The following is a 25,918-nucleotide window of genomic DNA, read 5'->3' on the forward strand; positions in this document are numbered from 1 at the left end:
TATGAAAGCTTAACTGATTGCTGGTACTTTTTGTTTCTAGCTAGGATTTCTAGGCAGGCTGGTATATCCTGCAGGAGCTACTGTACTATGTAGAGAACATAATTGAATGCTGTGGCAGCACTGTGGGCCAGGCAGCTTCTGTGAAGGAAATAGTTTCTCACTGTAGATATTTTTAAGCCTATCTCTGGCCACAATATGAAGGAAATTTGGAAGCAGTTTGTAACCTTTGAAATACCCTTTTTATATAAATAGTAACGGTCATGGTCATTAGCCATGGCAGCTCTTCTGCGGTCTGAGTGCAAGCTGTTTGTCTCCTGCAAAGCAGTTTACAGGAGCATACAGTGAACTGGAGAAGGCTTCGGGGTGGAATGACTGAAGCTGGCTGTGTCCACTCCCGTCCTGGCCTTCTAAGGCAATTGGTGTCTCAGGGTCCATCCCAAGGAGTGCCAACAGGAGAGGCAGCTGCAAAATATACTTGGGATCCTTCATCATATCAGGGTTGTAGCTAGTCCAGGCATCATGCCCTGTTTCGGGGCTGGTTTTGTACCAGCAGTGCCTCAGAGAGTATGGCTGGCCTGCTGGGCGTGTGTATGTGCTGACAGGGGCACCACACTCAGACACCGTGGTCACTTGGGGTGTCTGCCCAGTGGTGGACAATCCTAATCCTGTGAGACTCGTCATTCTTAACGAGGTGATGAGCTAAAAGTTTGAGTAAGAGGTGGGAAGCAGCAGAGGAAAACACAAGAGTGGCAGGGAAAGCTGGAGGTGGGAGGCAAGTACTAGGAAGAAGGGGAGACTGTGTTGAAGAGATTATTCAGGGGTTTCTGCAGGGTTTGCTTTTAAACAGAGGAGGTAGATCAGGGCTAGGCCAGCCTCAGGCATGGAACCAGCATAGATACCTTGCTCAGTGGGTGGGACTACATAAATTGTGTGGAAGCTGGAATAGTTTTGCTAAATGATCCCCTCCTTTCATGTCGTGGGAGAGGAAAGGGAGCTGATGGTATTGGTCACCTGGGCAAAGAATAGCAAGGAGGTTTTCTTCAGTGTGTCTCTAAAAAGTCCCGACTCTCTGTTGCCTGCCTTTCAGCATTTACTGCCTTTAACCAAACCCAAAGGACCCTGCTCATGCCATAGACATGACAGTCGCTTCTCCACCTGGTGCTGTGCTCTGCCTCCTTCTGGAGTGGTTTTTAGAGAGCTCCTTGACTTAACTCTGAGCTCCTTTTTGGACCTTCTAACAGCAACCTTGTCTGGTTTTTATTTCATTTACATCTACAGGTCATTTGGATAGGGAGCTAACTGCTTGTGGCCTGGTGCATAGGTAGGCCCTCTGTACTCTCTCGCAGGCATGCTTGCCTGGTTCTCGTAGTGACAGCTGAGAGCACAAACCAGCTTGAAGGCAACACATTGAAAAAACGGGGCTGTAAGGGAAGGATAAGGAAAAAGACCTGATGCTCGGAAACTGGAAAAGGTGCTGTTTCACACAGAGAATAGTTTGGTGTCGGTCACAGGTATGGTGTGTACCCAGTGAGAGCGCTGGGCCACCTGGGCTGGATGTAGACACAGTGGTGATGGGAGGGGGACACTTGGCAACCCCTCTCCCCTCTGGGGTCACAGAATACACACTGCACAAGGTGACGCTAATGGGGGACCTGCATCCTCCTTAGCTCTGTCCGCTAACCGGGTGCCTCTTGAAATAGTGTGCCCAGCAGTACGTATGTGCCTCTACTTGTGTCCTTCTGCCTCTTGCTGTAACTAACTCGCACTACAGCCTGTCAGCTCCTAGGCAAGGGTTGAGTGTAGAAGTGACAAGCAGGATAACCTGTTGTTTCTTGAGAGCTAACATCCTTCATGTGCATTGAAGGTGAACCGGCCAGTGGGTAAGGTGCAGATCTTCACTGCAGACCTGTCCGAGATACCACGTTGCAACTGCAAACCAACAGATGAAAACCCATGTGGCCTGGACTCTGAATGCATCAATCGCATGTTGCTCTATGAATGCCACCCCATGGTCTGCCCTGCTGGGGAGCGCTGCCAGAACCAGTGCTTCTCCAAGCGGCAGTATCCCGAGGTACAAATCTTCCGCACGCTGGCACGAGGCTGGGGCTTGCAAGCCAAAACAGACATCAGAAAGGTACGTGCTCTGTTTCTGCATGTAATGTTCTTTTGCCACTTCTCTCTTGCTCAGTGTTAGTTTCAGTAGATTTGAAAAATTACGATCTTCCATAATTTGTAGAAGACTTCTTGCTGTAGAATGCCATTAGGAAAGAAATGTATGAATTTAATTTTTCCAGTCCTGACAAGAATGTTTTGGTTCAGCTAACCAAGAAAATGGTTTGCATGTTGATGTCCCACAGGGTAAGAAAGATGATTGCTCGATCTGTCTGCTTGTATGGACGATGGGCTTTGAGTACACCAGAACACTGGCCTGAAGACAGTGCTCAGGATATCCAGATGGGGAACAGTGATAATACCTCCCCCCATTCTTGAATAGCCAGGCTTTTCCAGCATGAGAATCTTGTGTCAGAAACCGAAACAAGGGCTTGGCTCTTACAAAAGGGTAATGTCTTGGAGATGGCTATTATTATTGCTGAAACTGGTATCTCCAGCTAAAACACTGGTGTATATATATTTTTTTAAATCCAGAGAATAGTTCTGTGGAACCACGTCTGTGCTAAATGAAGAAGGAAGAATGTTAAAACAAAGAGAACCCCAAAGCTAAAAAGGGTGAAGTGAAACTGAGGAGAATTAGCATAGTAGGAGAGGAATGTCTGGAAAAGGAGCAGGGACAGCATGCATGTGGGTTCTTGATAGCATAAGGAGAAATGTGAGTCTATCCTGTTCAGTCTTTGGTGCCTGCTGTGATACAGGTTAAGGTTCTCTGCTGTTCTGTGCACCTGTTATGTTTCCCTTTCAGCAGACAGCCTGGAAACATCAAAACTCAGTTGTTTAACAGAAGTACCTACTAACACCAGTGGAGCAGATCTGGGGTTCCCTCTGAGGGTTAAAGTATGGTCTCTGTGGTACTTCACTGCAGGGCAGCTCCATGGATTTACTGCAGGTGCCTTAGGTGCAGTATGCTGCTCAGTGTGGTTGGTGCCCAAAGGGATACTGTTTCCAGCTGGAATGCAGTTATGCAGTGCTTTGAGTTTTGCAGCAAAGAATTACTCTTGTGGTTAACTTTTTGCTGTCCCTGAATGTTAATTCACAAAGAATAATCTGATGACCACTGTTGCTTTATTTAATTTAGTTTGACTTACGTGTTGAGCATGTGAAACAGATGTGTGATTCTGAGTGAAGATTTTAAGTCAAACTGTCTGCAAAGCACAGAGGAAGATTTTAATTAAAAGGTTTCCACAAAGGAAACAGGAACTAAGTTATAGAACAGAGGTGGATGTCCCTCCATCCTGGTGGGAATTTGTCTCGTCTTACCAGCTTGTTTTCTCTCTGGCAGGGTGAATTTGTGAATGAGTATGTTGGGGAGCTAATTGATGAGGAGGAGTGCCGAGCCCGAATCCGCTATGCTCAGGAGCATGATATCACCAATTTCTACATGTTGACACTGGATAAGGTATGTGGAAGGAATTTTCTTGCCAGGATCGTAGTCAGGAGTAAAATGATTTCAAGGAAGGCTTGATAGTGGTCTTCTCCAGGAAGTAAAAGGGTGCTAAGAGCTGCTGGTGAGCTGGTCTGCATTTCCACTGAAGAGAAGACTAAAAGAATGGGCTTAACATGCAGTAGAGAAGCTTCAGGTTGGATATTAGGATTAGGAAGAAAGTCTGAACCAACTTCTTTGGAGTTTATTTAGAAGAGGTGAGCTGAACCATGGAGAGTCCAGAACTGGGCTGATGTGTGCCAGAGGAAGCATCGGCCCTCAGATGGACAAGTGTCAAGCACAGTGAGACCATCATTTAAGTTCAGACCCCAGGTCTTGCAGATTTCAGTAGGTGGGTGGAGTTTGTTGCACCCACAGACTCCTTGGTGGGTCCTGGAGGCCAGGTTGTTGGTGTGAACTCCTGGCTTTCCAAGGTGAATAGTTTTGTCAGCTGCTTTCCACTCTTTGTCACTCAACCTTGGAAAGATTAGAGGGAAACCATGAAAGCAAGCATAGGAAGAAGCTGTCTAGTGTGGGACAGGATAACAATGCGACTGCTTTCTGGCTCTCCCCTCTTCTTGCTGGAAATTCACACTGAGCCTATCTTGTTCTTCTTGTCTGGCTGATGGGTGGGAGCAGAAACAAAACCAAGTGTTAATATCTCCCTCATTATTACAAAACCAAATTTCAATTGCAGCTGCCCTCTCCTCTCTGACACAGTCTAACAAATGATAGTGTACTGTATAGAAGTGTACCTCACGCATTACATACCGTTCCTCTTTTCCTTCTGTACACTGATGGACAAAACATAGGAACTGGTATTTTGCTTTTAAGCAGAAGTTGGAGCCTGAAACTGCAAGTGCTGTCTTGAAAGTGTGCTGGTGTAGTGTTTATCCAGTACTGACACTGCAGAGAGCTGACTTCCCAGAAAGCAGCAGTATCAATTTCCTGACTGTTCAGGAGCCTGTGTGTCTGAAGAGGAAGATGATGTCGTGCAGGAGGCTGTATTGCTATGTGATCTGCCAGCCCTGGCCAGAGACACTGGTGTGTGGAAACTGGTTGGGTGTCTGTCAGTTGTCCAGGCAGCACTGATCACTTAACCTTGGTTAAAACACATGTGCAAACTTAGGTGCTTTGCAAGTGTCATCAGATGCCACCGTTGTCATACTTTTCACTACTGATTAATGCCTTCTGGGTATGGTGGTAGCTGTGCTGCAGTGGGTTGAGCAGGAAATAAGTTTATGAAAAGTGTTTTTCTGTTTTTCTGTTTTTTGATTTTGTTTTGTTTTTGGTTTGGTTTGGGTTTGTTTTGTTTTTTTTTTTTTTTTTTTTTTTGCAATTCCAGGATCGAATCATTGATGCTGGGCCAAAGGGCAATTACGCTCGGTTCATGAACCATTGCTGCCAGCCAAACTGTGAGACTCAGAAATGGTGTGTGAACGGTGATACTCGGGTTGGGCTCTTCGCAATTGTAAATATCAAAGCTGGTAAGGAACCCCTCTCTGTCAGTACCCGCAGTTAAAAGCGTGGGAGTGTTTCTGTAAGGAAAGTGGAGGGTTTGTAGCTCCCTGGGAAGGTATTTAAGGTATTTAATTTTTGTTTTCGCATAGGCAGTCAAGAGACTTAATGCCAGCACGGACATAATGGAACACATACATCCATGATATAAATAGAGGTTCATAGTTCTAATTTACAGGGTCAAGAAATTGAACTAAGCACGCTACAGCGTGGGTTTGAACGTTCTTTGTGGCTGTAGTGTGGGGTTGCACTGAATTTTCAATCCACACAGATCTATGGGGAGATTAATAGCTGGTATCCTTGTGTAGTTGTGACAGTAATTTGTGTCATTGTATTTCAAAAGTGCTTTTACTTCAGCAGTAAGATGTTCTGCTCCACAGTTCATTACAACTTGCTTGGTTTTGATCTGCTTTTGTGCCAGGGACTGAGCTGACTTTCAACTACAATCTGGAGTGTTTAGGAAACGGAAAGACCGTTTGTAAGTGTGGTGCCCCAAATTGCAGTGGCTTCCTAGGTGTACGGCCAAAGGTATGATGCTTCCTTTAAGCTATTGTTCTTCCAAAGTACCTCTTTGCGTATATGTGTATCATTTGTTGCAGAGATTTCAGGAAGGATAATCTGGTTTCAGTGTGGCCATGAAAACACCGATTGAAATGAGTTAAATATCCACGTTTTCATTCTGAGAGGGCAGATCTTAGACCTGAATTATTAGGGGTGCTATAAATAATTACAGCAAATTGTACCTTACAACAAAAGAGAAAATGAAATATTACATCTATGTCTCAGCTGTTGGTTTGTTTCAAGAGCTTCACCAAACTGGTCTGTGATCCCTCTGCTCTGGCATGTGGGTACTGGCAGTTTACTTACCTACAGTTAAGGGTTAAGAGGTCCAGTAGCACGGTTGTTAAGTCCCATCAATATATAGGGAAGGTTTTGTGAATTCTTGAGAGCTTAGTTCTGCAGAAAAAATTAACTTACGATAAAAAAAATATGGATGTCTTCAAAAGTTGACAGATGAGGGAAATTACACATCTGATGTATTTAGTTCTTTTCTGGGTTGCAATTTAAAGTTCAATTGATTTTGTGCTGCTTCTGTGTTATACATGGCTTGTCTGTCATTTTTGCCCTGAAATTGCAGGTTGCATGATGGAAATAAGAGGAAGATGCCCTTTAGTTGGCATTAATGTTCCATTGTGATGCCTGAGGCAGCTGATTCCATCTTGATGAGATGGACTAAGAAACAATACCCAAGAAAACAGTACCTGATGTTGGTGGTTTTTGTTTGTTTTTTTGTTTTGGTTTTTTAAAAAAAAAAAACAAAACAAACAAAAAAAAAACCACAAACTTACCCCACAATAAATGCATTTTCAAGCTTCCTGAATGTACAGCAAGACAAAACTGCTGATTATACCTGAGTTCAGTCTTTAAAGTGACCTTTCTAACTGGGAGTGTGGAAGAGTCTCTTGTACTGCTGTGAGCAAGTGGGAAACACTTAGTCCAGCTGTTAGACCTTGCTTAGACATTCAAATTAGCTGTGAAAGGTTTTCCTTGTTCTCTTTGTGATTAGCTGGCCGATGTACTAAGCACTGAGAATAGGTGAAATAGTTTAGGTAGAGTGATTTCACTGCCTGCATTTTCAATTATAAGAAAGGCTTGACTTGTCCCCATTGTCCATGGGAATGATTGTATGAACACAAAAATACCCACGTGTGAAGGGAAAGGAAACAATCAAGATATGTAACTCCCTGGTGGCAGGACAGCTGGATAACCACCGCTGCTGAATTTTGAAATTGTAGGGCTGGAGGCAAAGGTTTTAAAATATTTTGGTGTTCTTGTTTTTAATCTTGATAGAGGAGAGTCATGAAAATAGTGCCCAATATTAATGCAGCATAAAGGATGTAAAAATCCCTCTCAGGCATTGTCTGAGCACACAGAGATGTTCTGCATGGAAAACACATATTTGGACCTGAAGATATGTGGAAAATGGCATAAAATTTAGCTCATGACTGTTTAAATAAATTTGTGGAGTTGAGCGTTTGGTACAGTGGGAAGAATAGCCTGGAGAGAATCCGTTCTGGGGGGTTAGGAGTGGTGTGAGCACCTAGCCTGAAGAAGGGGGCAGTGCTGGAGGAAGCCTGAGGCCAGAGAAGAGAGCACATAAGCTATTTAGATGCCAGTCTTGGGACCAGCTGTGGTTATTTCATTACTGCCTGTAACACAGCTGTTGGAGGTGTGGTAATTTAACTGTACTGATGACACAAATATGTCAGGTGTTACCGGTGTGGGAGAGGATGGGGCAGTTGCAAAGGAATAACTGTATATTACTAGGAATGGGCTGGAGTTCAGAGATTCAGTATGCCAAAGGATACACCTGGAGGGTAATAGCAGAAACAAATCTGCCATGAGAAGGTCATGCTGATGCAGGACTGAGCTGCTGTTGGGACGCAGCTGTGAGAAAGACAAATGCAGGCAGGGCTTTTGGAGGGATTTCTGATTTTGGAGAAGTGTTGATGTCATACATGGCCTGTGAGGTGTCATTTGAAGTAGTACGTATGATTTTGTAATTTGTGTTTGGGAGAAATAAACTCAGTAGGGGTAGAGAAAAGCCATTAGGAAGACTGAAGGTGCGGACTGTGAAAGAGTTTGTTTTGTGAGAAGGGGAGAGTGTGTCCTGGTGATTAATTCAGGGAGAGAGAAAAACTTCTGCCAGAAAAGAGCAGTATTGACATGAGAACAAACAGGTCTGAACTGATCACAGATAAATTCAGACTGAAAATGGAGAGAGGAGTGAGAAACGTCAGAAAGTGCAGGAAGGCCTGGGAGAGACTCGTTATGGGTGCAGGGAGATGCAACTGCTTTGATTGAGGTCTTGAAGAGTCTATGAGAGGTGGCATGAGCTCAGTGACACCAAGCAGCCCCTGCTTCCTCATTCTGCTGTTGCTAATTGTATACAACCCATGTTTACAGGGAAGCCATGTGCAGGGCTTCCAGGCTCTTTCAGGAAGAAGAAAAAAAAAAAAAAAAAAAGAGAACTATTTGCTGTAGTGAATTGGTTGCCAAATATTAAGAAGTGCTGTAGAGATGCTACATGTGTTTCAGGTATGGCTGGCAGTGGGATTTTTATTTGCAGGGTTTGCAGTTATCTCCACTGTAGCAGGAAGGGAACAGATGGAAGCGGCAGAGACCTGCATTAACTGATACTGTCTCACCTGCAGAGCCAACCCAGCCTCAGTGAGGAAAAGTCCAAGAAGCTAAAGAGACGGCCGCAGATGAAGCGCAGGTCGCAGGCAGAGGTGATGAAGGAGCGAGAGGACGAGTGTTTCAGCTGTGGGGACGGAGGGCAGCTGGTGTCTTGTAAGAAGCCAGGCTGCCCCAAGGTGTACCACGCAGACTGCCTCAACCTGACCAAGAGACCTGCAGGTCAGTGCTCTGAATGGCTGGGCTCTGCTTGGGTCACAGCATTGGCTTGAGGTGTCCCAGGCACTGCTTACAACCTTGCACTCACTTCACAGCTTATTAAAATTAGAGAGATCTTGCTCACTTGAACAGACTTTGTGGCCCACACGACACAACCCTGGTTTGCACCCCACTGTGACTGCAGAAAAATGACTTGATTGCTGAAGAGACAGTTTTTCCTTGCCTAAGAGATGGTACTTGTGAGCTGACCCCATCACTGGGGCCTGGCAGAGGACAGTCCCAACAATAGTTGAGAAATTGGTTTCTCAGATTGGCCATTTTCCCAAAGTTGAAGACAATTGAGTGAATTGAATGGTGCGGAGAAGCACTGATGGAAAATGTGTTTGAGAAGAATGTGTTAGATGTCTGAATAGCCATAAGTTCATACTTAAGGAAGAGAACAGTATCAAAGCATGTCCTAGTTTGTGGTGAAATGAAGGTAGACATTTGAAATAAAAAGTATTCAAAAAGTGTATCGAGTTGTATGCAGAGAAAGAAATAGGCTCCCTGCATGAGTGATAAAACAGTTTCCAGTTCATTAGTAGCTCAAGAGGTGCAGAGTAACATCTACTGGAGGAAAAGATTTAAGTTGCATTTAAAAGTCTTAAAGGAGCTGGTTGAGCTGAATGTGTCCTTTGTCGTTTCAGTTTGTCTTGATTACTAAAGGAGTTCCTGTGACCTTTAATGAGTGTTCCGGTTTAACTGGTGCTCAGAAAGGGGAAAAAGTCTGACCTGAGTCTTGGTAGGCCAATTACCTTGATTTCTACTGGGCCAGGAGGATGGAAAAGCTGATACAAGATCAAGTGCCAAATAATTAAATAGTAAGAATATCAGCAATACTAAATGACAAGTTTTTAGGTAGAATAACTCATCAAACCTAATTTAGTGTTTTTGGCTAAGATGATAAATTTGGTTAATAAACGCAACTGCATTGAAGTAATTTGTTTAGGGGGCTGTAAATCTTTTGATTTAATACTGTAAGCATTGTCATAATTAGTAAATCTCTATGCAAGTCTGTACAGTGTTTCCTGAGCACATGGGAGGCAGGCTGAGAAACACGAAACCAAGTGGTCTCTGAAAGTAACCGCCAGGAGACTCACTGTGACAGAGTGTTTCTGTCAGCTCACTGTGCAGAGCCAGACCTGGGCGTTCAGCACCTCTAGCTGTAATTTGGCAGAAGCTGTAGAAGGGCTAGTAGCATACTTTGTAGACGACAGAAATTATGTGTGTGCATGTGTGAAGCTTTGGGGAGAGTAGGGCATTTATACAGAAGAGCTTGGATTGCTTGTTGAACAAATGCTGTAACAGAGCAATGTGAAAGCCAACAGGATTCCTATGGAACATCATTCAGGGAGAGGGAGTCCTGAGTATCACCTTTCTATCCAGTTTTTCGAGCTAAGATAGGGCACTGTAACATCCTGGCAGGTTTTCCCATGCTTTGAAGTCTCCAATAAAGGAGAATCCAGCCTTTAGCTTGTTCCCCTGCTTTCCATTTGAAAAGTTTCTCCTAACAGCCTGACTTCAAAAAACAAAGGATTGTCATCTCTCTGACATCCATTTTTTTACATACTGAGAGACTGTTGTCTCCTTAGTCCTTTTCTGGCTGAAACAAACAGAGCCTCTCCTTGCAGCTCTTATTTTCTAAAATTATTCTTTGTCTGCTCTGGTCTGTGTCTCACTTGCCTTCACATTTTTAAAACTGGTAACAAGTATTTTAACAGTATTGCAGCTGAGGCCTTGCTAACGCCAACAAAAGAGAATAATTATATTTTGTGTTTTACATAAAATATCTCAGGAAATGAGATTTGACTTGTTTTGCAAAAATAACTTGTATATTTATGTCTCATTTGTGATTTGCCCTATCATTCTTGAGTCCTTGTCTTGATCCTTTTCACGTACTTATTTTATTTCTTCCTCCTGCAATCCCGCTTTGCACTGGTCTTTATTTAATTGCGTCTTGTTGATGCAAGAGCATCTGTCCAGTTTAAATTTTGAGCCTGTCTAACTCAATTTTTGTAGTCTTTCACAGCCTTGTTATCTACGCATTTCTGTAAGAGTATTTGCTGTTCTGTTTCCAGAAATGTAAATGAAAATACAGACTAAAATAGACTCCTGAAGAATGTAATTGGAAATGCCTCCTCAGTTTGCCAGAAGACCATTAATAGCTGGTTTTTGAGAATGATTTTCAGTCCGTTGTAGCCATTTTATTCTTTTTACACATAGGCTGCTGTTTTCATAGCCCACTCCTTAGAGTATCATGCAGGACATGAAAGGTTCAGCACTTTTTACATCAGATGTTTCCTCTGCCATTGGCATTGCTGTCAAGTAATTGGAATTTCCTGCTTGTTTGCATGTTACTAGTTGTGTGATCTTACTTCCAAGAGCTCTAGGCTGTCTCTGGAGAGGCTGCTTATTCATTAGGCCTTTTATCCTGCCAAAGACCATTAGAGCAGTTTGATAGGACTTACCCATCCTGTAACATACTGGCAGGTTTTGACATATTTTATTTTCCATCCATACAAATGATCTCTATAATAATAGTCCCAGAGTTTTCCAGTGGCCAGAGTAAGTGTTGAACATGGCTCTTCACATTGCTGATAGTGTGGAGGGAGCAGCAACAGCGTGTGGGAAATGGAATTGGAAAATGGGGTGTTGGAGGAGCATGGACGCAGGAGGCGTATTTGGAAAGGCAGCTGTGCTTTTCCTACAGTGAGAGGTCAGGAACTCAGCTTCATGTATCCAGGGTGCACATGGCCTCACTGTTCCTTGGGTCCATGAACTGGTAAGAAATGTTTGGTAGTAACAGCGGAAGCCGTGGCTGGGGGAACAGGCAGCTGAACCAGTTATGTCATCCACAAGTGAAAAATGCAGTGATCTCTGTAGTGTAATGTTGGTTTTTTTTCCTCTGTGATGGTGTTGATACTGATTGTGACTAGATTCAGCATGGACATGGAGCTCCTCAGGGAGCAGCTTGGCTTTGTGTTAAGCAGTATTTTTATTGCTGCCATACACAGAGGTTAAGGAAAATGCCTTTGGGTGTAGAGACGATAGAAACTTACTCTCTTGTGATCACTACCCTTTCACTTCTTCTTTCTGATAAACAGGAAGTGAGGTTGTTGACCCAGAATTAACAAAGACTTAGATGAACCTGGTGCATCTACTTAAAAAGTCCATTGGGTATATTATACACAGATAACCACTGTTGTTGTCTCTGGAAATCAGAGGCACAGAGATGTGCGAGCTGGGGGTGTCTGCTCTTCTCTAGGCACCTGTATTGGTTAGTGCCATGCTGGAGCCAGATAGGCTTTTGGTCTGACTGGTGTGACTTGTGTTTGTCATGGTTATCATTGCCCTTGTTGCTTCTGAGGATGCAGGTTCCTGTTAACTGCCCATTGAGCCTGGGAGCTATGGCAGAAACTAGGGACATGTAGAATTGTATGGGAGTACTGCAAGGGTGTTCCCACTCTCCCTTGAACGCCCTTTGAAGCGGGCCTGGTTTCTTCTCCTTGTACTACTCCTAAGGTATGTCTTTTCTCCTGTGTCTGTGCTGCAGGAAAATGGGAGTGCCCGTGGCATCAGTGTGATATGTGTGGTAAGGAAGCAGCTTCTTTCTGCGAGATGTGCCCCAGGTCCTTCTGCAAGCAGCACCGGGAAGGCATGCTCTTCATCTCCAAGCTGGATGGACGTTTATGCTGCACAGAGCATGATCCCTGTGGGCCTAACCCTCTAGAGCCGGGAGAAATCCGTGAGTATGTGCCTCCCATAGGAGCCCTGGCTAACGGCGAGGACACCCAGCCACCAGAGCAGCCTCCTGCAGACACAGACCTGAGCGTTCAGCCTCTGGACAGCCTACCTCAGTCTGTGGCCCTCAGACTTCAGTCACCAGAAAAGCCCCCTGCTACCCTAGCGCTGAGGCTGCCGCCCTCAGAGAAGCCCGCAACCACCGTAGCCCTGAGGTTGCAGCCGTCAAACAAGCCCCCCACCACCCTGGCCCTCAGGCTGCCTCCACCAGACAAACCACCCGCCACCCTGGCGCTGAGACTGCCACCATCAAATAAACCCCCCACCACCTTGTCACTGAGGCTGAAGCCATCCAACAAACCCCCCACCACCCTCTCGCTCCGGCTGCAGCCTTCTGACAAACCCCCCACCACCCTCTCGCTCCGCCTGCAGCCGTCGGACAGGCCCCAGGCTGCCCTGTCCCTAAGGCTGCAGTCAGAGAAGCAACCCATCATCGTAGCGCTGAGGCCTCAGCAGCCTGACAAACCTCCCACCAACGCGGTGCTGTGGCCACTGGATGAGTCCTCCAGTGACGCCTCACAGCCTCATCTGCCGAGCAAATCTCCTCCGGGAACTCCACACTCGTCAGACGAGTCTCTCGTTACTGCTGGTGCCCTGCAGCTCCAGCTGTCGGACGAGCCTCCTGCCACCCCCGGGGTTTTGGGGTTATCGGACAAATCTCTCATTGACACCAGGACCCAGCAGCCTGAGCTGCTGGATGAGTTCCCAACGAAATGCCTGCATCCCCAACTTTCGGACAGACTTCTTGCCGCAGCAGGGACCCTTCAGTCCCAGCCGGTGGATGAGCCTCCTGCGGCCGATCAGACTCAGCCGTTGGACAAAGCTTCTGCCCAGAGTCCGCAGCTTCAGTCTGTGGAAAAGGCTTCTGGCTCCACGGTGCCACAGGTCCCAGCATCGGAGGTGGCTCCCAGTCCTGGGGTGCTGTGGCCTCTGCCCATTGAAAAAGTCCCCAGCTCCCTGGTCTCACGGATCCTGCCTATAGAGAAGGCTCCTGGATCAGCTGTGTCACGACCCCCACCTCCAGAGAAGGCTTCCTTCTCTGGGGCAGTGCGGGTCCCAGGCACGGAGAATGCTCCCAGCTCTGGGGTGCCTCGTCCCCTGCATCTGGAGAAGGCTTCTGCCTCGGGGATGCCACGGATCCTGCCCACAGAGAAGGCGCCCAGCTTAGGGGTGCCACGGCCCCTGCCTCCAGAGAAGGCTCCTGGCTCCCGGTCACCGCACGTCCTGCCCATGGAGAAGGCTCTTGGCTCGGGGGCCCTGCGGATTCCACTCACGCAGAAGGTGCTCGCCCCCGGGGTGCTGCGGCCCCTGCCTCCAGAGAAAGCTTCCGACTCCGGGTCCCTGCGGGTCCTGCCTCCGGAGAAGGCTCTTGGCTCTGGGGTGGCTCGGCCTCAGCTCTTGGAGAGGCCTCTCACTCTTACAGCCCCGTGGCCTCAGGCATCGGACAAGCTGGCTGCCGCCGTGGCTCCTCGGCCTCAAGTCTTTGACAAGCCTCCAGCCGTGTCAGCTCCGAGGCTGTTGCTGTCGGAGAAGGCGCTGCGGCCCGTCGACCAGAACGCGCAGCCAAAGGAGAGAGGAGCCCCAGCCACGGAGCTGAGTCCCCAGCAGAAAGAGAGGACCATGTTAGCTGGTGAGCAAATCTCTTGGTCTGCTGGGAAAGCAGTGACGCATGTCGGACAGGTACCTTGGCCTACGGAGAAACTACAGACACACGAGCAAACCCACTGGCCCACCACGAAAGTCCTGACGCTTGCAGAGCAGCCTCCCCGGACAGCAGAGAAGCTACCAGAGCCAACCCTTCAGCCTGGCTGGGAAGTGGCCTCAGCTCCCGCAGAGCAAACCCCTTGGACATCAGAGAGATTGTGTGCATTTGAGCAGACCCCTCGGCCAGCCAGGGAAGCGCCGGTGCCCCCAGAGCAGATGCAGTGGCTTGTCACGAACATTCAGACAATTGACCAGATTTCTTGGCTGAGTGGAAAAGCACAGACTCCTCGGGGGCAGGACCCTTTGCCTGAACAAAACACAGCGCTAGCCCGTAACCAGGATTCTGTCTGTCGTGAGTTGGCCGACTCAGAGCCAAAGTGAGGTTGGTGAATATGGGAGGCAGGTTTCAGTCTTTTAATGTTTAGGGAGGGGGAATCTTTGTTTTGTTTTTTTTATTCACTTCCCTGAGCCCAGCCCCTAACCCATGCACATCTTATCCATATTCTCGTGACATGAGCAAGGACATTCACTTAAGTCTGAGTGTGGCCCAGCTGAAGGGAGAGAGCATCTGTGACCTTTTCCTCTTCCTTTTACAAATGGTAAAGCTGAAATAAAGAGTCCACTCTGGGTAAAAATCTCCAATTCCATTGAAATGGTCACATTACTTGATCCAGCGTGTTCGAGCTCCAGGTCTGATTCGTAGGCGGGTTCCCAGGTACAGCTAGGGGCTTTGCTCTTGTTACTGTATTTAGAGGAAGCAGATCAGTCAGGCTGCCCTGGGACTGGAGGTGTTTCAGGGATCAGGCGGTGAGCAGTCGGGTGTACGCCCTTGCCGGACTCTGTGGAAGCAGGGAAGGGATTTATCTGTCATCTGCCCAGGTCTCTGTCCCTGCAGGGTGTTGCTTTGCGAGGTTTGTCTGTATGTTCACTGGGATGTGCTGCGTGTGTGGTTCACTGAAGGACAGGTATTGTCTCCAGCTGAGCTGGGAGAGGAGCCCGCTGCACTCGCTCGGTGCAGTTTCCTCCAGCAATAGGCAATATCCATTCAGGCTCCTTTATACAAAGCTGCAACTGGCCAGGTCCGTTAAATGGGAAATCTGAAGGAGGTCAGGGAAAAGAGAGATCTTGGAAGAAGCCATCTGGCAATTTTTCCATTCTTGTGTCTTAATCCTCTAGCACAGGACACATGGAGTGTTTCCTGCACTTGAAAACTTTATGACCTATAAAGCAGCAATAGCAGAGTAGGGCAGAGTGGGTTTTCCCCAAGGTGCTGAGCGCCACCCTGTCAGGGTGGTGGTGCTCCCTCTCAATTTTCCATCCAGTTTCTTCTTGACTTCTGTCGTCACCATGAGCCAGCAGACTGAGCAATCTTTTCTCCCCTTGCCTCAGACGTGTCCAGGACATGTTTGCATCATACCTGCTCTTTCCAGCAGCAGGACACACTGTCGAGCTGCAAGCGAAGCCTGTACCATTGGCTACACGGTGCAGAGGCAAGGGTGCTGTAGCTGTTACCAGGACCCATCTCGACACCTTCCCCTTGGGTAGCTTCTGGCTTAACTCTTCTACAACCAAAGGAGACTTGAATTAACTGGACTGTGTTGGTGTGCATGTGTGTGTGCGCGCGCGTGTGTGTCCTTCCAACTGAATAGTAGTTCTCACACTGGAACACGGTGGGCTCCAGCAGCTGGCTGGCTTTCTTTTTTCCTCTTCTCCCTTTTCCAGTTAAGGAGATGTGTAGTACCTGGTGGTTATCAGGCTGGTGTCCAGACTAGGCCTGCTGAAAGCCGTTTTCTCAAACGTTGAGGCATAAGTTCACTTGGCTGTGGTACTCATGGGGCAAGTGGTAGAGGCCCAGGGACCAGCAGAGTGGCATCTTGCGACCACCGGCACCGTCGAGGCAGGAGGAGGACGGGCCTCCCTGGGTGGCACTGCTCGGGCTGGATGGGGTCGGAATCCTGCCGAGGAGGCACTGCTGACCAGCACACTCTCCCACTCTCACAACACATTACCTCTGTGGTTTGCCTGAGCTCCGCCGCTCTGGGTGCCGCAGCCGTGGATCTCCGTGCCCTCCCCCAGACCCTTGCGCAGCTCCAGTGTGTCCTTCTCCTTCCAGGCAGATCCGCAGTCCCTCCCTGGAGAGGGAGTGTTCTGCTCCAGGCTGACCCTCTCCCTCCAGTGTAGGAGCAGGTCCTTGTTCCCGCCTGGCTTGCAAGTGCCTGCTGCTCCCAGAGCAGACGGTCATGAGTTTTGCATTTTTCTATGAAGGGAGGCAGACACTTGTACTGAGACAAATCCCGACCCATTCTCCTTTCCTGAGGTATGCACCCCAAGACAACGTCCTGCTGTAAAGGCCGGGTGTGCTGGGCACGAGGGGACATTACCAGTGCTATGGTGTATCTCTTCTCTAGTCCGAATCATTTCAGATCCTTTGTAGAATAGCTAGCAACTTTGAAAAGCTTTATGGCTTACGGAAACTTACTGTTTAATGTTGTTTTTTTCCGGGAAGACTGGCAGGTCAGTTCCTGCTTGCTGCTGAAACTGGGGAAATGCAAGCAGCTTGTGTTTCTGCGTGACTCCTGCACAAAGGGAATCAGGACAACTCCTCAGAGCCATTGAGAGAGAAGATAAATCTAAGGGCATTCATTAACTTTTTAAAACAAAATGAAAAAAAAAAAGTATGGTAATGACATTCAGTATATTAAGTATTTATCATGTGTGAGAAGGAAAATAAATCTTGAATTTACATTTATAGGCCTTCCCATGAGCTGGACTTAGTCATGTAGATTGTGTAAGTAGGGTTACCTCCGTGCCAGCCACCCAGCCAGCTACAGCTGTAACCGGAAAGGTATCTGCACTGCTCTGTCCACCTCCGCTTCGCATTGTCACGTGTTAACTAGTTACTTGTTTCATGAAAAATAAACTGTGAATATTTTTGGTGCAGGCTTTTTTAAATCTGTAAAATGGAGAAGTTCTCAACGAATTCTCATAAGTGCAGGTTTGAAAAAAATCACTTTATAATCGTGTGTTCACGTAGTAGGGTGAGGTTCATGGCAGCAGCAGCCTTCCACGCAGCAGGCTTTTACCCAAAAGCTTGTTTTGAACAGTGAAGGTGGATTGAACCGTTGCGTGGCATTTCAGACCCACGGCCTTATTCCTTGCATCTGACTGTACCCCACCTCTCTTCTTGTCTCCGTTCATGCCTTTTCCATGAGGATACAGGTTTCTAGCTTGCTACCTTCCAGCTACTGTTGGAAAGTTGACTTCAGTGTAGCTGGGAGGCTGCTTGGTGAAATTGGCATTTGGAAACCATTGAAGGAGGAAGCTAGCAAGCTGCTCTTCCCTCCTTGTACTTGCTGGGCCCCTGGGCCCTGCTCTGTCGGATCAGGAGGGCTTTTCTGGACGTACACAGGGCTTGCAGAGGTAGTAGTGGTGCTGTTAGAGATGGTTGTCTGTGTTGGGTCACGTCAGCAATACAGGCAAGGCCTGACCAGGCATGGAGATAGGTCCTGGCAGCCCAGCCCTGCCCAGCCTGCCTTCATTGGCAGGGAGCATGAGCATGGGCTGAGAAACAGATCCAGGCAACACAACCCTCATGAAGGAAATACGGGCTTCTTCAGCACTTGAGTTGACTCTCTGTCCTGGCTTTGAGTGTGGAGTGGGGTTTGTGGGCATCAGGGGAGGGGGCTACAGTGTTGGCCCCTGTGGGACTGTGGGCAGCAGCTGATAGCACTGCCTTGGAGGAGGAGAGGGAAGTGTCTGTACTGAAGCATCTGGGTTCATTTTCTGCAGTTCATTACTGCCTTCAGAGTTCAACCAGTTTGAATCACTGGGGTTTTTTAAGTTGGAGGAAAGCAGCAGATAACACATAGCCCTGACAGACTGCTTCTGCAGAAGAGAGACTGCTGCAGCTCTGTTCTAGCCTCCCCGAGCCCCTGCACTGGGCTCAGCCAGCTTTGCTGCAGCTCTGTGGCCAAGGCCATGGTGCTTTTTTGCTGGGTTGGAGGGATCCAGTCACCTGGCCGCTGACAGTCTCAGATCAGCCATAATTGCACCCACGGTGCGTGAGAAGTTGACTCTGCTGTTGATTCACTGTTGTGGTCAATTGTAGAAGGAGAACCGAGGGTGTAATTATTTTTGCTCAGAGCTGTGTCCCTTTCCCTGCTGTCTCAGGGAGGCTCTCGGGAACTTCCCCGGTTCACACGCCTATTCCTGCTTGTAGGAATGGCTCTCCCTTTTCAGTTTTGGAGGGGATGAAGGATTTGATCCCATACAAATGCTTGGCTGGTCAGCATCCTAGCTGTCGGGGTAGCCTGGCTGCCCCTTGCTCAGAGCAGTGGGCTGAGGGTCACTGGCTGTGGCCTCCATCCCACAGCAGGACCCACTTCAGTGATGGGTTTCCACAGTGGGCAGGAAAGTCCCAGTTGACTTTTGGTGATGGAGGAGCACTGGTGAGGACTGGTGGCGTGGTCAGGGACTCTTGTGGGCATGAGCTGCCTGCCCAGGCACAGGAGGAGGGTTGCGGAAGAGGAGCCGCTGCAGGGCCTGTGGGACATGAGGGCAGGAGGGGGGAGTGGGCACAGGCCACCATCCTGCGTGGCTTGTCCCATCTGCACCAGCTCGCTGGGCTGGTGCCTGCTGTCAACCAGGACTCTGGTGAATTTAGCAGAGCGGCCACTGTAAGGGATAATCCCCTACTGCACGTCTTCAGATACTAACTAGCTCATGGTAGCTTGCTTTATTGCTATTCTCAAGTTAAAACTTTTCCTATTTAACAAAAAAAACCACAAGAACCAGATTCACTTCAATGCACAACGTATCCAGGTGGTACTGTGGGAGCATGCATTATAATTGAGGGTTAAACTCCCCACAGGCACAGGCTTCGCTTTGAAGGTGTGACTGTTATTAAAACTGAAGAGGTGAGATGGTTGAATCTAAAGGACAGTAACATGCTAAGGTGAGACGATGTGGATCGAGGGTGCTAGAAGAGCTTCAGCTCAGTTTTACGGGGGGGAAAAAAAAAAAAAAAAGAAAGAAAAAGCAGCCCTAACCCAGATGCGTCTCGGCAGCAGTTTAACCTGAGCACACTGTGGATGTGCGCTGCTCCTACCTGGATGCCACAGCCAACGTTGTGACAGAGCAGGAGGAGTTTGTTTGAGAAACCTCAGACCTTCAACACTTTCCAGTTATTTTTAATTTCAGCCTTAATTTCTGATTTTGCTTGATGTTTGGAATAACCGTAATTGTAACCTGCTTGTAATGTGCTTTGCCCTAAATTACTGATGAGGCTTCCAGCCTTTGCCAGCCAGTGAGTGTTAAAGCAAAGTGGCAAACCACGCAGCTACTCTGAAAGTACAAAGGGGGCCGGTGAGGGCTTGTGCTGTGTTTGATTGCCCGGGCTTTGACCACGCTAATTACTCCCCTGTGATAGTGATAACGCGGTGGCAGCATTTGCACCGAGGCTCTTGCAGCAGCGCGGCCGGGCTGATGGGTGCTCGGGGCTCCCAGGGCCTGCGAGATGGGATGCTGAAGCTTGGGGACCTCTCCGCTGCTTGCCTGGCTTCAGCAGGAGTCTTGCCTGAGGGGTGGCAGTGCCCCCACTTAGCAGGGGGTGGGAAAAGGCAAGATTTCTGCTCCGGGTCCTCCAAAAAGCCGTCTAAGCAAAGTCCAGTGCAGGGGGACAGCATGTGTCAGCTTGGGCTGGAGAAGTGGCGGTGATGGACAGTCCCTACAGCACTGAATCTACCTCCTAGGGAAATCTGAGAAATGGGTGTTGCTATGTCCTATTTCAAGGTAAAGTTTTAATCAGTTTGCCCTTGGTGAAGAACTTGGGCTATTGTGGTGCTATTGTAAACCGTTCGGCAGCTTAGCACAGTAGGGCTGAACTCACGGCTCCTAGCCCGCGGGCTGGAGGTTTCTTCGCCAGCTGAATCCCATCCCCCAGTAGCTGGGGCTGGGCTTTGGCACGTGTGATGGAAACAGGATGAGGCGTGACTCGGTTCCTTCGATTTATGATGGCTTCGAGACTCAAACCAGTGTGCCAGTGGGCCCCGTGGGCGTAGGGAGCGAGTGGAGCCACGTGAAGCAAGGCAGGCGTCCGCTAACTGCATGTTCTTTGTGTCCGTTTGGTACTGAGCTGGTTTCAGTTTTTGTTTTTGTTTTGTTTTTTTTTTTTTTTTCTCTGATGTTTCCAAGTTGTTGACTTCAAGGAACTGGGTTTTGTGTATTTTTTTAGACACTGGGAACTTGTTAAAAGGAAAAGCAGCAGCACCGGGAGGCGCAGGGTGGAGTGTAGCTGGAGCTGAGGGCAGTGCCGGCCGGCGTGGGTGGGAGGTCGGACGTGTCGGCAGCGGCCGGAGCGGGCAGGGAGCAGGCAGGGAGCAGCTCTCCCTGCGAAGGGCAGGAGAAGCCTTTCAGCGGCCGCACTCCCGGCCCTGCTTAACCATGGTGCCAAGTTCACCGCCCGCCAGCCTGCTCGCCTCCGAGACACCCCACGTGTCGGATACAGCGCCTGGCTTTGAATGTCCCCTGCCACCCTCCGGTGCCGTGTGCTCTTGGCTGGGGTCCTGCCTGCCGGCTAGCCCCCCACTCCCAGGGAGGGTGGCCCTGACTGCCCGCTGCCCGTGAGGAGGGGGACACGGGGGGGCCACCCGTGACAGCAGCCTGAGTTGTGCTGAAGCCGCGAGCGGGAAGGTTTGCTCAGAGGTGGGGAAGCCTTGGTGCGAGCGGCCCCAAGCCGCGTTCCTCCCCCGCTGAGGTCTGCTGGCAGCAGAGGGCAGTCCCCTGCAGGGTCCCGTCCCCCCCAGCACAGCGGGAGGCAAGGTGCCCGGCTGAGGTGGGTGCCGGCTGGAGCTGGCGGGCACGGGGGTGGTGGCTGGGGTGGGGGACGTGTGGGTGCTTGGCCCTGGCCAGGACTCGTCTGTTGGTTCTAAGCAGGGACGCCAGAGCAGGTGAGAGAAACCTACATATTTCCAGCATGTATATTATTTTTAGAAGAGGGAGAGGGGAGAGTCTTGGACCATTGATTACTTTCATTTTGCTCCCCTTAGACTGTTGGCTGTGTATGTGAAACTTATAATGAAATGAGGGTTGCCCTGCCCAGGTGCTCCCAGAACATGTACTGTAATTCTTTGTATATAGAAGAAAAAAATTACTGTAAAGTAAAGTTTAACTTTACTCTCGATGTCCTCTTGTGGTTTGTCTTGCCGAGCGGGGAGGCGCAGGGGAGGCCCGGCTGTGCCCAGACTCCGGGGGCAGGGATGGGAGAGCCCCGGCAGCGGCTCAGGCAGGGGACGGCTCAGACCACAATGTGTTTTATTTACATTGTACACCTCGAGAGAAGACGCTTAAATAAATCTGCAAAGAATTGGGCAGCATCTCCGAGAGAATAAGTTAACAGCCGCCGCTGGGCCACAGCAGTGACTTGGGGGAGAGCGGCTCCTGCAGACGCCGGGTGGCAGGGAGAGGGTCCCCAGGGGTGATGGCTCACGGCTCCCGGCACCGCAGGAGCCTGCCGCTCCCCACGCCGGGAGGAGAGCAGTCTGCAGGGCTGCCGTGGCACAGACGGGCCCGTACAGCTAAAACACAGCAGGTAAAAAAAAACCAGAGGAGTCCGGTGCACGCCGGCTGCCCGGCCGGCAGCAGCGGTTCCCTTTTGGCAGGAGGTCTCAGTGGTGGCAGCAGCTGTAGAAGTAGGCACCGCTCCTCTGGCCCAGGTCGACACCCTTCTCCTCTGGAAGAGAGCAGGGGCGGCAGGCTGCCGGCACATCCACCCCGTGACGCCGCGTGGGAGCCCAAATGCTGCCGGTCCCAGGCCTGGGCCCTGGCAGGTCCCTTGGGGAGGGGTTTGGTGCCCCCCCCGAGAGAAGCAGCAAAGCTCACGGCCACGGCACGGCCCAGGGCTGGAGGCGCAGCCGGGCTGAGCACGCCTGGACAGGCCCGGTGCAGAGCTGAGCACCCGTCCTACACCTGAGCTAGGCTGCTGGCCGGCCGAGCCTGGCCTGAGCGGGGACGAGGACACCGTGACAGGGACCCAAGCACTGCGGGACAACCCCGGGTGATAGCGGCCCCGGGGAGGGGGGGGGCGAGGAAGGGCCAGACCCCACAGCACTCATCCTCCACACTCTCCCCAGGGACACGTGCACCCCCCCGGCACGGGAGAGGGTGCTTGGGGAGGGTCCTGCCAGCTCACCTGTCATCACCTGGAAGGCGGTGAAGTGGACGTAGTCGTCGGCCACCTTCTGGAACAGCTCGTCTGGGAGGAGAGCGGGCAGGGTGGCTGTGAGCAGCCCCACCGCCAGGCAGAGCCCCCCCTGGTCAGCAGCGAGGGGGCTACTTACCCACGCTCTGGCCCGTCTTGCTGGAAGTCTCAAAGAGCTCTGCTTTGATCTCTGAAATGAGGGCCCAGGTTGGCACCTGCTGCGGGCGCAGGATGTGGCCCCGCGGGCTCAGCTTCCCCCCCCCCCCCCCCCCCCCGTGCCAAGCCACCCCTCAGGCACGGCTGCCAACAGCCCCGCTCCGGACAGGCTGTGCCCAGGGAGGTCCCTGCCAGAGCCCCGGCACCACCGGACCCGCTGCGGATCCAGGAGAAGGGCCCCTCATGCCTCCCACAGCACGTGCAGACGCGGCAGCTCCGTTTCCCCCCCCACCCACTCGGCACAGCGGGAGCTCAGGACGGGCCAACACTGCTCAGCCGCGACCACCCTGGCCCCACGCGGTGCCTGGCCGTACCGTCGGCGTAGTCCTGCACGTCGTGGAAGTCGACCCCCCTCTTCCTCCTGTCCTCCTCCAGCAGGTCGCTCTTGGTGCCGCACAGGTAGATCCGGCAGCCCTGCGGCAGGCAGAGGGGCGGGAGGGATGTGGCCGTGGGCTCATCCCCTGCCACCGGCTCCCCTTCCCCTCTGGTGAGCCTCTGCGGCGCACCCCCCCCAGCCTGGCCGTACCTCCTCGCAGTTCTGCAGCTCGTTCACCCAAAACTTGGCGCGCTGGAAACTGCTGCTGTCGGTGAGATCTGGGGGAGAGGGGTCAGGGTCTGCCCCTTCCCCCGTCTGCCCACCCGCCACTGCCCCAGCCCGGGGCCTTCGCAGCCGCCGGCTCTTTCCTCCTCCCGCGGCACCGTGCCCTTACCGTAGCAGACGACGGCGGCCCGTGCCCCACGGTAGTAGATGCGGCTCATGGCCTCGTAGCGTTCCGAGCCGGCCGTGTCCTGGGGGGTGACGGGGGAGCATTCAGAAGGTGCGAGGGGGTGTGGGGGGGGCGTCAGGGGTCCCCGTGCCTGGGGGTGGCCGGGGATGGGCACTGGGGTGCTGGCGCTGCCCTCGCCCCCGCGCTTACCCAGATCCCCAGGGTCACCGTCTGGTCCCCCACGGACATCACCTTGGCCACGAAGGCGGCCCCGATCGTCTGGAAGAAAAACAGGAGCGGTGGGAGCCTGCCCAGGGACGCGGGGGGAAACCACCCGGGGATGTGGGGAGGCAGCGTCCCGGAGACACGGTGGGGAAACCGACCCGAGGGAGCTGGGGGAGCACCAGCCCGAGGACGGGGGACGGACGGACGGACACGACTGGGGGGGGGGCGGAAATCCCGGGGACGCCGCCGGAGGCGCCGGGGGGGGTCAGTTCACTCACGTTCTGGTAGGGCCCGGGCCGGAAGCGGCGGTGGGCGCAGCGTTCCACCAGGCTGCTCTTGCCCACGCCCTCCTGCCCCAGCAGCACCACCTTGGCGTCCACCCGCCGCCCGCTCATCCTCCCCCGCCTCCTCCTCCTCCTCCTCCTCCTCCTCCCGCCGCCGCCGCCGCCGCCGCGGGGCGGGGCCGCAACCGGGTGGGGCGGGGCCGGCGCGGCGGAAGTGGCGCGACGGGACGAGGCGGAAGTGCGCGGCGGGGCGGCGGCGGCGGGGAGCGGGCGGCATGGCGGCCGCCCAGCAGGCGCGGGCCGGAGCGGACGCGGCGGTGCGGGCCTGAGCCCCCCCCCCCCCCCCCCCCACCTCCATGGGGAAGTACTGCGCCAGCCTGGGCGTCCTCAAGGGGCCCTGGGACCAGGTCTTCGCCGCTTTTTGGCAGCGCTACCCCAACCCCTACAGGTGCGCCGGGGCTGGGCGTCCCCCCCCCCCACCTCTTCTCCCGGTTCCCCCAGGGGGGACAGAGCCCGCTGCTCGCCTCCCACTCCCATCTTCAGGGGAGGGGGTGTGTGTGTGTGTCCCCCCCCCGCCCCGCGCAGCACCTGATGGTTCCCACCCCCGAGGTGTGTGTGTGTGTGGGGGGGGGGGTGTTGGTGTAAACCAGCAGCAAAGCCCTTACGTTTTCTTCCCCCACCTCGCCCATTTCAGCAAACACGTCCTGACCGAAGACATCGTGCACCGGGAGGTGACGGCGGACCACAAGCTGCTCTCCCGGCGGCTCCTGACCAAGACCAACCGGATGCCCCGCTGGGCCGAGCGCTTCTTCCCGGCCAATGTCGCCCACTCCGTCTACATCCTGGAGGACTCTATCGTGGACCCCAAGAACCGAACCATGACCACGTTCACCTGGAACATCAACCACGCGCGCCTCATGGTAGGTGCCGGCGGGTGGGGGGGGGGGGGGGGTTGGCAGGCGCTGGTCGGTGCCCACAGGCAGGTTTGTGCCTCTCATTGCAGGTGGTGGAGGAGCGCTGCGTGTACCGGGTGAACCCGGAGAACAGCAACTGGACCGAGGTCAAGCGGGAAGCCTGGGTCTCTTCCAGCCTGTTCGGCGTCTCGCGAGCCGTCCAGGTGAGCGCAGCTGGTTGCTCCAGCAGCACTGCGCACCCCCTCTTCAGACAGGCCTGCTGCTCCCCGCCTTTCCCTGTGCTATTTTTTCTGCCCTTTCCCCTCATTGTCCCCGTCCTCACAAGCTCATGGGATGCCCAGAGCCATCGCTGCTGGTGGGCACAAACCCGCGAGACATTTGGGACTGAACAAGCTGGGACAAAGCCCCAGGGGCTGTGTGTGACCTGGGAGCTGGGCTTGCACCTTCACGGACTTTTCCCTTGCAGGAGTTTGGTCTGGCCAGGTTCAAAAGCAACGTGACCAAGAGCACTAAGGGATTTGAATATGTGCTAGCGAGAATGCAAGGTGAGCACCCATGGGCAAGCTGGGGCTGACTGGGGCAGGTCTCTTGGGAGTTACAGGTCACACTGGGAGCAGGCAGGTCGTGGCTTGAATTAATCTGACTGTGAAATCTTCGTCCCTTGCCTTTGCCCCAGTGTCTTGGCACAGCCCGCTCTTCCTGAGCGGAGCAGCCAGGCAGGGGTGGAGTGCGGGCAGGAGGGGGATGTAATGCGGCCATAGTCATGTGCCTGTAGTTCCCCTTCGTGACGTGCCCTGGCATGCAGGTCAGGAGCCCTGGGCTCATTTTCCCCACTGCGTGGGGAAGTCGCCTCCGTGACAGGGTGACGGGGCTGGTCTAGCTTGCACCTGCCGGCACGCCTGTGCCAGGGCGGGGGCCCGTCAGGGCTGGGTCAACAACTTCTGTGTTACAGGAGAAGCTCCATCCAAAACACTGGTGGAGACAGCCAAGGAAGCAACTGAGAAAGCCAAGGAGACAGCTCTGGCTGCTACGGAGAAAGCCAAGGACTTGGCAAGCAAGGCAGCCACCAAGAAGAAGCAGTATGTGTGAAGAGCCAGGCACAGGTGGGCCCCAGCTGCACCAGAACAGATAGGAGCCTCCTTAGATTTTATATTTTTAAACTGTACAAGTCTGACAATCAGCTGCTGTTAGACCCTTTCTGAGATGTAATTATCATTAAAAAACTTACTCCCACCTCTGACTTGGTCTGGGGCTGGCCTGGTTAGAGCAGAACCTGGTGCTGCTCTCCACTCTGGGGGTCC

General features: G+C 51.9%; 3 protein-coding genes across 10 annotated transcripts in view; 2 read left to right on the forward strand and 1 right to left on the reverse strand.

Moving 5' to 3' along the window:
* The window catches only part of NSD1 (nuclear receptor binding SET domain protein 1), a 65,989-nt gene extending 44,735 nt beyond the window's left edge, over positions 1-21,254 (forward strand). For all 7 annotated transcript variants that reach the window (XM_042790270.1, XM_042790268.1, XM_042790269.1 and 4 more), the window contains exons 18-23: positions 1,865-2,134; positions 3,455-3,571; positions 4,941-5,082; positions 5,535-5,641; positions 8,329-8,533; positions 12,123-21,254. In XM_042790270.1, the coding sequence (XP_042646204.1) occupies positions 1,865-2,134; positions 3,455-3,571; positions 4,941-5,082; positions 5,535-5,641; positions 8,329-8,533; positions 12,123-14,455 (3,174 nt within the window). In that variant the 3' untranslated portion in view covers positions 14,456-21,254. The remainder of the gene's footprint in view (positions 1-1,864; positions 2,135-3,454; positions 3,572-4,940; positions 5,083-5,534; positions 5,642-8,328; positions 8,534-12,122) is intronic.
* A 114-nt stretch (positions 21,255-21,368) lies between these two features.
* Positions 21,369-23,881, reverse strand: RAB24 (RAB24, member RAS oncogene family). 2 transcript variants are annotated; one of them, XM_042790273.1, is made up of 8 exons: positions 23,698-23,881; positions 23,405-23,473; positions 23,198-23,276; positions 23,014-23,081; positions 22,802-22,901; positions 22,411-22,461; positions 22,263-22,325; positions 21,369-21,827 (listed from the first exon to the last, which is right to left on the reverse strand). In XM_042790273.1, the coding sequence occupies exons 1-8, from the start codon at positions 23,812-23,814 to the stop codon at positions 21,739-21,741; spliced, it is 636 nt and encodes a 211-aa protein (XP_042646207.1). In that variant the 5' UTR covers positions 23,815-23,881; the 3' UTR covers positions 21,369-21,738. The 2 variants fall into 2 exon arrangements, with proteins under 2 accessions (XP_042646207.1, XP_042646208.1); XM_042790274.1 differs by having other exon boundaries at positions 21,369-21,803; positions 23,698-23,873.
* Positions 23,882-23,926: 45 nt separating this feature from the next.
* Positions 23,927-25,857, forward strand: PRELID1 (PRELI domain containing 1). The gene is made up of 5 exons (XM_042790372.1): positions 23,927-24,151; positions 24,398-24,623; positions 24,707-24,820; positions 25,084-25,162; positions 25,570-25,857. The coding sequence occupies exons 1-5, from the start codon at positions 24,060-24,062 to the stop codon at positions 25,704-25,706; spliced, it is 648 nt and encodes a 215-aa protein (XP_042646306.1). The 5' UTR covers positions 23,927-24,059; the 3' UTR covers positions 25,707-25,857.
* Positions 25,858-25,918: the final 61 nt, after the last annotated feature.

The sequence above is a fragment of the Tyto alba genome, unplaced genomic scaffold (assembly GCF_018691265.1).
Source record: "Tyto alba isolate M040663 unplaced genomic scaffold, T.alba_DEE_v4.0 Super-Scaffold_17, whole genome shotgun sequence".
Taxonomy (NCBI): domain Eukaryota; kingdom Metazoa; phylum Chordata; class Aves; order Strigiformes; family Tytonidae; genus Tyto; species Tyto alba.

Coding starts and splice junctions, on each gene's coding strand:
- RAB24 (XM_042790273.1), bottom strand. CDS start 23,814: ATGAGCGGGCGGCGGGTGGACGCCAAGGTGGTGCTGCTGGGGCAGGAG. Junction 23,082..23,197: donor GGCCGCCGTCGTCTGCTACG/GTAAGGGCACGG, acceptor CCTCTCCCCCAG/ATCTCACCGACAGCAGCAGT. Junction 22,902..23,013: donor AGCTGCAGAACTGCGAGGAG/GTACGGCCAGGC, acceptor TGCCTGCCGCAG/GGCTGCCGGATCTACCTGTG.
- PRELID1 (XM_042790372.1), top strand. CDS start 24,060: ATGGGGAAGTACTGCGCCAGCCTGGGCGTCCTCAAGGGGCCCTGGGAC. Junction 24,821..25,083: donor GCGTCTCGCGAGCCGTCCAG/GTGAGCGCAGCT, acceptor TTTCCCTTGCAG/GAGTTTGGTCTGGCCAGGTT. Junction 25,163..25,569: donor TGTGCTAGCGAGAATGCAAG/GTGAGCACCCAT, acceptor TCTGTGTTACAG/GAGAAGCTCCATCCAAAACA.